We start from the raw sequence: 9,847 nt of genomic DNA on the forward strand, positions 1-9,847 counted from the left end.
AAAAAAAAAAAAAAAACTAATAATAATAATAATAATGCACTGTCAAAAGTGGTGATGGGTTAGTATATTAATATGTTGCCACCGCAGCTTCATTTTTGTATAGTATTCATTGTAATTTTGGTTTGTCTTTGTGGTAGCAAAAATAAAGCAAAGTGTTTGTTTTATACCAATAGTAAGTTTTGTTTGTTCTGATCTATCCTGTCCTTAGTTGCTAGTTTAATAATGCAGTGGATTACAGTACTCCATTGATATTCCAATTGAATAGTCTGTTCATTAGATGCATTCTTTTTTTTTTTTTTTTTTAATTATGCGGTATTGCGCAAAAGAAGTGAGATCTAACATGCTAACATCAGATGATTATAGGCATTACTCAAAACTTACCATTGTTCGTGCTTCATTGAATGTGACATGTGCAGAAAACAGACAGCTGAAAGGAAATACTTACAACATTTCCATACTTGAATGCAGTCTGAATCGTGGAAATAATTCACAACAAATTATTGTATCATATTGAAAATACAGTCTTCCTGTCCTTGTAGTCTTCGAATCGTGTGTCTGAAATTTAAGACTTTTCTCAATAATTTGGTGTCAGATTTGTCTTCAGCAATGTAAGACATAACACTTCTAGACATATAAATTCTAGACTCAGAACAGGGAAAGTAGTAGTGGCTCCTATCAACTGACCACTGTCCACACGGTTGTCATCTCTTGGGATAATACAGTACCTTCCACACTGTGGTAGTTGCCTTATACCTTGTGTTCTATTGTGGGCAGTAGGTAATGTGATGGGTAAGCACAGACACTCTGTGACCAACTTTCCACCTTGTGTCACCTGCTGCTTCAGTCACCTGCTGTAGTTGTGTAGCCACTCACCTCTAAACTACCAAGCAACACTGTTCAGTACATACTTTGTTCATTTGTTTCCTGTGGCTTGGTTACTTCAATTCCTGTACCTGATGTGGTTCACTTTTTTCTCTCTTTTGATAACAGAAATAAATGGCATACAGTATGTGTTATATAAATACAAGCAAGATGAGTAAGAATCCTACAAGTACATCTCTTTTACACAATTATATCTAGTGATATAATTTTTTATGACGTAAACAGATATTAACATACATTATTTTTGACAAAGACAGTTTTTTCTAAATCATAGATACCGAAAAATTATATCGCACCACTGATTTTTTTCCCTCCTCCACCTTTCATTACTCATGAAAAACGTATATAAAATACATATTTTATATATAAAACACATTTTATTTTAAATGTTTTGTACGTATTACACCATTACATGCACTTATATGTGTCACTTGGGTGAATATTTTAAACATAATGCTTACGTTGTTGTGGAAAGTCCTGGATGACATACAAACAGTGAAATGAGTAAAGATATCCACCTTCAATCTAGTACAGACATTAAGCAGTTGATTGATACAGAAAAAAAGAAGTTGAGGATTGTGCATTCTAGCTGAACCTTTGAAATCTGGTGTTAGAAATGCGTGTGCATACACATCTCCCCTCCTCTCCACCACACGCTCTGTCAAATTACACCAGTGTGACCAGGTATAAGAATAACATGAACATAACATTTTACTTGTATTATTTCTGTGCCTTATTACAACATAGTAATAATGTATAAATGTAACATAGTCATATTTTATATGATTCTTTTAGAATAAAAGTTTCTTAGTAAGTACCCAGATAATGCGGCAATCAATACAACAGCGTAGCATTCCCCCACACCTGTCACCCCTACTCTTGCTGCAGCATAGCAGCAATATACTTTTACATGCAATGCCTGAGATACTGTCCAGCTTCAGAAATTAATTAAATTATTTTATCATCTTGTGCAGCCTAACACACTTCCCTTGGGCACAATCGAAGTTTCTTCGACATCACTTGATGACGCTCCATCCAAGATAACCTGCTGCATCCTACCTACAATAAATCCACAATCCAGCCACAAATTTTGCTTGCTACACCATATGCTCATACGTTTGACAATAAGTGGAGATATAGCACTGAGTCAAATGCTTTTCAGAAATTAAAAAGTACTGCATGTACCTGACTGCCTCAATCCAAAGCTTTCATTATGTCATTTGAGAAAAGTGTGAGTTGGGTTTCGCATGATCAATGTTTTGATCAATGCTGATTGGCATGGAGGAGATAATTTCATTTGAGTTACCCTCATTATGTTTGCGCTCAGAATATATTCTAAGATCCGACAACAAATTGATGTCAAGGATATTGGGTGGTAGTTTGGTGGGTCACTTTTACTACCCTTCTAGTAAATGGGTTCGACCTTTGCTTTCATCCATGTTGTTAGTACACAATATTAATAGTAACCTTATACAATATTAATAGTAACCTTTTTTTGTGGATGATTCAGTTACCTATAATGAAATACTGTCCGAAAGAAGCTGCATAAATATTCAGTCAGCGATAAGATTTCAAATTGGCGCAGAGATTGGCAACTTGCTCAAAATGTTCAGAACTGTAAAATTTTGCACTTCAAAAAATGAAAAAATGTAGTATCCTATGACTATACTGTCAATGTGTCACTGTTGGAATCTAACAACTCCTACAAATACCTGGGTGTAACATTTTGTAGGGTTATGAAATTGAATGATCACATAGGTTCAGTTGTGGGTAAAGCAGGTGGTAGACTTCGGTTTATTGGTAGAATACAGTGAACATTCAATCAGTCTACATAAGAGATTGCGTACAAATCACTCGTGTGACCCATCCTAGAATATGCTTAAGTGTGTGGGACTTGTGCCAGATAGCACTAACAAGGGATATTGAATGTGTACAGAGAGGGGCAACACCTATAGTCACAGGTTTGGGAGGGTGTCACAGAGATACTGAAGGAACTGAACTGGCAGACTCCTGGAGACAGGCATAAACTATCCGTAGAAAGTTTGTTGACAAAGTTTCAAGAACCAGGTTTAAATGATTACTCTAAAAATGTACTATAACCCCCTACGTATCGTACACATAGGGACCATGAGGATAAGATTAGAATAATTACTGCAAGCACAGATGCATTCAAACAGCCATTCTTCTCATGTTCCATACATGAACAGAACAGGAAGAAACCCTAATAACTGGTACAATGGGATGTATTCTCTTCCATGTACCTCATGGTGGTTTGCACACACACACACACACACACACACACACACACACACACACACATGCTTGCCATCACTTGGTAGACAGTTATCTGCTCTGTGATCTGCATGTGAAGTTATGGAAAGCATTATTTCTTCTTGTACTTAAATAAAAAGAAATGGAAGACCTCTAAGATCTAGATAGGTAGTACCAGGAATTATTGTATCTTTTCAACTATGTGTTGTCATGATCACAAAAGGTTAGGTTAGTGTTTATAGATCTAAGGCATAACAGATTGTGTTGTTGTTGTTGTTGTTGTTGTTGTTGTTGTGGTCTTCAGTCCTGAGACTGGTTTGATGCAGCTCTCCATGCTACTCTATCCTGTGCAAGCTTCTTCATCTCCCAGTACCTACTGCAACCAACATCCTTCTGAATCTGCTTAGTGTATTCATCTCTTGGTCTCCCTCTATGATTTTTACCCTCCACTCTGCCCTCCAATACTAAATTGGTGATCCCTTGATGCCTCAGAACATGTCCTACCAACCGATCCCTTCTTCTAGTCAAGTTGTGCCACAAACTTCTCTTCTCCCCAATCCTATTCAATACTTCCTCATTAGTTATGTGATCTACCCATCTAATCTTCAGCATTCTTCTGTAGCACCACATTCCGAAAGCTTCTATTCTCTTCTTGTCCAAACTATTTATCGTCCATGTTTCACTTCCATACATGGCTACACTCCATACAAATTCTTTCAGAAACGACTTCCTGACACTTAAATCTATACTCAATGTTAACAAATTTCTCTTCTTCAAAAATGCTTTCCTTGCCATTGCCAGTTTACATTTTATATCCTCTCTACGTCGACCATCATCAGTTATTTTGCTCCCCAAATAGCAAAACTCCTTTACTACTTTAAGTGTCTCATTTCCTCATCTAATTCTCTCAGCATCACCCGACTTAATTCGACTACATTCCATTATCCTCGTTTTGCTTTTGGTGATGTTCATCTTATATCCTCCTTTTAAGATGCTATCCATTCCATTCAACTGCTCTTCCAAGTCCTTTGCTGTCTCTGACAGAATTACAATGTCATTGGCGAACCTCAAAGTTTTTATTTCTTCTCCATGGGTTTTAATACCTACTCCGAGTTTTTCTTTAGCTTCCTTCACTGCTTGCTCAATATACAGATTGAATAACATCGGGGAGAGGCTACAACCCTGTCTTACTCCCTTCCCAACAACTGCTTCCCTTTCATGTCCCTCGACTCTTACAACTGCCATATGGTTTCTGTACAAATTGTAAATTGCCTTTCGCTCCCTGTATTTTACCCCTGCCACCTTTAGAATTTGAAAGAGAGTATTCCAGTCAACATTGTCAAAAGCTTTCTCTAAGTCTACAAATGCTAGAAACATAGGTTTGCCTTTCCTTAATCTTTCTTCTAAGATAAGGCGTAAGGTCAGTATTGCCTCACGTGTTCCAGTATTTCTACGGAATCCAAACTGATCTTCCCCGAGGTCGGCTTCTACTAGTTTTGCCATTTGTCTGTAAAGAATTTGTGTTAGTATTTTGCAGCTGTGGCTTATTAAACTGATAGTTCAGTAATTTTCACATCTGTCAACACCTGCTTTCTTTGGGATTGGAATTATTATATTCTTCTTGAAGTCTGAGGGTATTTTGCCTGTTTCATACATCTTGCTCACCAGATGGTAGAGTTTTGTCAGGACTGGCTCTCCCAAGGCCTGCAGTAGTTCCAATGGAATGTTGTCTACTCCCGGGGCCTTGTTTCAACTCAGGTCTTTCAGTGCTCTGTCAAACTCTTCACGCAGTATTGTATCTCCCATTTCATCTTCATCTACAGCCTCTTCCATTTCCATAATATTGTCCTTAAGTACATCGCCCTTGTATAGACCCTCTATATACTCCTTCCACCTTTCTGCTTTCCCTTCTTTGCTTAGAACTGGGTTTCCATCTGAGCTCTTGATGTTCATACAAGTGGTTCTCTTATCTCCAAAGATCTCTTTAATTTTCCTGTAGGCAGTATCTATCTTACCCCCTAGTGAGATAAGCCTCTACATCCTTACATTTGTCCTCTAGCCATCCCTGCTTAGCCATTTTGCACTTCCTGTCGATCTCATTTTTGAGACGTTTGTATTCCTTTTTGCCTGCTTCGTTTACTGCATTTTTATATTTTCTCCTTTCATCAATTAAATTCAATATTTCTTCTGTTACCCAAGGATTTCTACTAGCCCTTGTCTTTTTACCTACTTGATCCTCTGCTGCCTTCACTATTTCATTCCTCAAAGCTACCCATTCTTCTTCTACTGTATTTCTTTCCCCCATTCCGGTCAATTGTTCCCTTGTGGTCTCCCTGAAACTCTGTACAACCTCTGGTTCTTTCAGTTTATCCAGGTCCCATCTCCTTAAATTCCCACCTTTTTGCAGTTTCTTCAGTTTTAATCTACCAGTAGATTGTGGTCAGAGTCCACATCTGCCCTTGGAAATGTCTTACAATTTAAAACCTGGTTCCTAAATCTCTGTCTTACCATTATATAATCTATCTGATACCTTTTTGTATCTCCAGGGTTCTTCCATGTATACAACCTTCTTTCATGATTCTTAAACCAAGTGTTAGCTATGATTAAGTTGTGCTCTGTGCAAAATTCTACCAAGCGGCTTCCTCTTTCATTTCTTAGCCCCAATCCATATTCACCTACTACGTTTCCTTCTCTCCCTTTTCCCACTACCGAATTCCAGTCACCCATGACTATTAAATTTTCTTCACCCTTCACTATCTGAATAATTTCTTTTATTTCATCATACAGAGTGTGTATTATTTTCTTTTCTGTTAATCCCTGTGTTGTGCTTGAGCATTTGCTCTCCAATAAAAGATAGTTCAGTTTATCAAACACCAGAAACAACTGAATAAGGAAGAGCATATTGCTATGATTGATTTTTGTATTATTGGTAGAACTATTAACTCTGATGCATGTTTTGTATGACAGCTGTTGTATAGCACATCCAAGTGTGTTTTAATAAGTTAAAGACTTTTTTGATAGAGATAACATTGTTATGAGGTATCTGTAAGTAAGTCATTCATATTGTAAGTTTGCTTTGCGACAGCTAATGGTAAACAGAGAAAGAGCTTAGTGTTTCAGTGAGTTTAAGATGCATTTTGATTTATGTTGCCAGAGTTTAGCTGCAGTTCTCAAAAAAATTGACAGCAGTTGGTAGAGAAGGGGTGGGGAATATCATAAAAGGTTAAAGTTTTGAGCAACTGCCGTCGCACCATCATCATTGTAACATCTTAACGAAGGAGAGTACATTTTGTTTTGTATGATCATTAATTATCATATGTAGTTCCTCCATTTTAAGTTAAAGACAAAACAGTAGAGCTGCCAGGAAAAGATGTGAAAATCTTCCTCACTGTAAAAATAAAAAAAATCTTATCACAATTTTAGGGAAACTAGTGTGAACATTTTGCTTCACTTCTAAGCTCTATGAATACTAGCACACACACACATTCTGCTACCCACCCTGTTCTGGTCCCCGTGCTATAGACTGGGGCACACTGCAAGGCTTGAAATTACCAAAAATTTTGATTTTGCAGTATCATTTTTCGTAATAATGCCCACACTAAATATCTTGAAACTGATGAATGTGATCACAAGGCATGGCTGGGAACTCTTCAGCATAGATGTTTCCTTTTACAATTGTTGTGTGTGTGTGTGTGTGTGTGTGTGTGTGTGTGTGTGGACATTTTAAATGGCATTGATAAGCATCTTTAATTTATTTGTATTTTCTTTTTATATTGTAGGACCAGACTGTAAGTGGTGGCAGTCCACGACATTCAATAGCTTCCAACAATAGCAGCAATCCAAGTACACCACCAAGTCCTGGCCATGACCACGGGTCTTCGAGCTATGACAGCTAGTTTAATTTATTGGTCTGTACATAAACTGTTGGGAAACAATCTCGCATCAATGATATCTGATGCTATTAAGCTGTGTGTTATTTTCATTAACATTTTGGCAAAAAGGATAGGCATACAGATGGTATAATACAGAACGCATTTGTCAGTACTTGTGTAACGTAAGTAAAACATATTATTTTACATTTAGTCATTTACTTTTCCTTCATAATATCACTAATTTAATTTTGTTTGTTTTTCTCATTCCCAAGACTTTTTTGAGTAAGCATAAATACATAATGTATATGTGCAACAGCATGGCCTTTATTTTTCATCAATGTGTGTTAGGTCTTTTGCTAATTTTTAGGTGAAAGAAGTTCATAAATTTGAAAATCTGGTATGTAATCATTAATTTTCTTTCATTTTGCGTTATATGCAGTTGTTATTTACACCCTGGAGGTAAAGAACAGTTTTGTATAGAGGATGATAATCATTGTAAGTTAAATTTGTTGCATCTCTCAGTATTTTTAAATTGTTCTATTATTACATTATCTTTTCTTTGTGATGCTGCAAATTCTGGTTCTTACATTAAAATCAGAATATTTTGTACATAAGTTACTTATGTTGAAGTGGGTCGAGTCTTGAAGAGTCATGCGGAAATCTGCAAAGTCAAATTTTATTTCAAGTTTAGTTTACTGGTATATAATGTAGTACAATTTTAATGGAAAATTTCCATTGTAAAAATTTGGAACAAAGTTGCCAAGCACATTTTGTTTCCTTTTTGGTTTTGTTTATATATGTAAGTGTTTGCATTCTGTATTGAGATATGAGGGACTTCCAAATACAATTTGTGATTATTTTTAGTGAGACTACAAAAATTGACTTTACATATGTGGAAAATGTATATTATATTTATTAACATTGTCGGTAGTAAAGGACTAGGTGGCCCTACCTCATTTGGTACATAGCTGTGGTAGGAGGATTGTGCGTGTATGTGTGTGCGTGTGTCTTCGGAATGAATTAGTGATGTTAAGAGTGCACTAAAATGAGTGGAGTATGGGCCCTTTTGTAAAATAGCATTTCATTACAGCTGTGTATATGTTTTCTGTTCATTTTTTAAGAATATGATTATAGTTTTATTTTATCAGGGAATGCTAACAATAATGGTGAAATAATCCAATGCCTAACTGTACAAATTTTTAAGCAGTATGTTTTGTAATTCAGTCATATTCTGCAACTTCAAATTTTATATTTAAATATATTTATTATCATTGTGTAATCCTTCTGAAACAATTCTCATTGATTTAAATAATCCAAATATTTATATTACATTAGATATTTTCATTTGTGTACAGGAAATGTGCTGCAAGGTTCCTTAAAATTATTGTACAGCTAAAAACTGACTGAAGGGGAATATATACCGCAGCAAAAATAATTGATTACTTATTGTATTGGTGCTGAACTTTTACACAAGTAGATTGTCCTGCGCTGTAAAGTGTGCTACAATAATGAAATGCCTAGATATTGTTTTTTCACAATCTTATGTAAAGTTTAAGGGATAAGTGGAAATTCATCAGAGTGCTAACTTACTTCTTTGCTACTCAATTGCATTGTCTGAAACTGTTTAAAAATTCAGTACCATTGATCATGGTGTGTTGGGTGATAAGTGCCTATAGATAGATAGCATCTTTTTTTTTATCTTTCCCATGAGCTCACATCTCTCTCTCTCTCTCTCTCTCTCTCTCTCTCTCTCTCTCTCTCTCCAGTTTTTTTTTTTTTTTTTTCCACAACAAATTTAAGCAGAGTTCATGCCATGAAGCTGTTAAATATTAAATCATTGTCTCATTTTTATGTGAGCTATAAGTAAATGTCTTATTTTCCAAGATGTGTTGAACTGTGAATGTATCATGTTTGTGGACTAGTTGTTCATTGTGCATTAGTAATTTATTTTATTTAGAACTTCACGTGATTTATGTATCAGATTTGGGACAGCGCTTACAGAAAAAAAGGGCACAATTCGTTTCTGTAGTAAAAATCTAACTCACACCCTTTAAGTTTTGACAGAGGGGCTTTGTTGCAGGATCACAGTACACACTAGGTGCTGCACTAATGTCTGGGATATTCTGAGTTTTAAGTCATAATTTTTTTTAAATATCAGGGCATTTTGTATCAGTAATATAAAGGTTATCATTGTACTTCTGTGCCCGTATAAATCTTCATGTGAGGTGGAAGCATTTTTCTTTCTTTCATTGCCTGTGAGATATGTTGAAATTTATAATAAATTTAGAAGTTGAAATGACATGACTCATTTAATGAATAGAAACGTAAAAAAATTACAGTTTCAACAATATGCTCAGGATTGAAAGCAGTGGTTAGTAGTTGAGAAAGTAATATCTGTGATAAAGTTTATTCTAGATTGAGTACCCACTGTCTGAATAGAATTTATGATATAATTTTTTATCTTCCATGAGAATAATCTACACAGTTGTGTGACTGGCCATTGCATTATTCTCACTGTATTAGTTAAAATTCTCCCTGTAACACACTTCAGTTACTGTGATCACTGTATTTTCATTTTTTAGTATATCTGCCTTTGAAAGAATTTTAATGTTGCTTGGTGTTCTAACACTTCCATTTTAATAGTTCATGTCATAATACTTACATGTATAAGCTATAACCTGCTTATTTTCCTTTTATTGTCTTCTTTATCTAATTTTTTTTTTAATGCTGCTTGTATGATTTTTATGTCTGAATCTCTCCCATTATTCAACAGTAAATGTTTTTCAGTAAGATTTAGGACTGCTTAAAAATGCAATCACCAG

General features: G+C 35.5%; 1 protein-coding gene across 1 annotated transcript in view; it reads left to right on the forward strand.

The window, feature by feature from the left end:
• Nucleotides 1-8,747, forward strand: part of LOC124614022 (serine/threonine-protein kinase Genghis Khan) — a 349,615-nt gene extending 340,868 nt beyond the window's left edge. Inside the window, exon 32 of the mRNA XM_047142836.1 lies at nucleotides 6,933-8,747. Within this exon, the coding sequence (XP_046998792.1) occupies nucleotides 6,933-7,049 (117 nt within the window). The 3' untranslated portion in view covers nucleotides 7,050-8,747. The remainder of the gene's footprint in view (nucleotides 1-6,932) is intronic.
• Nucleotides 8,748-9,847: the final 1,100 nt, after the last annotated feature.

The sequence above is a fragment of the Schistocerca americana genome, chromosome 4, assembly GCF_021461395.2.
Source record: "Schistocerca americana isolate TAMUIC-IGC-003095 chromosome 4, iqSchAmer2.1, whole genome shotgun sequence".
Taxonomy (NCBI): domain Eukaryota; kingdom Metazoa; phylum Arthropoda; class Insecta; order Orthoptera; family Acrididae; genus Schistocerca; species Schistocerca americana.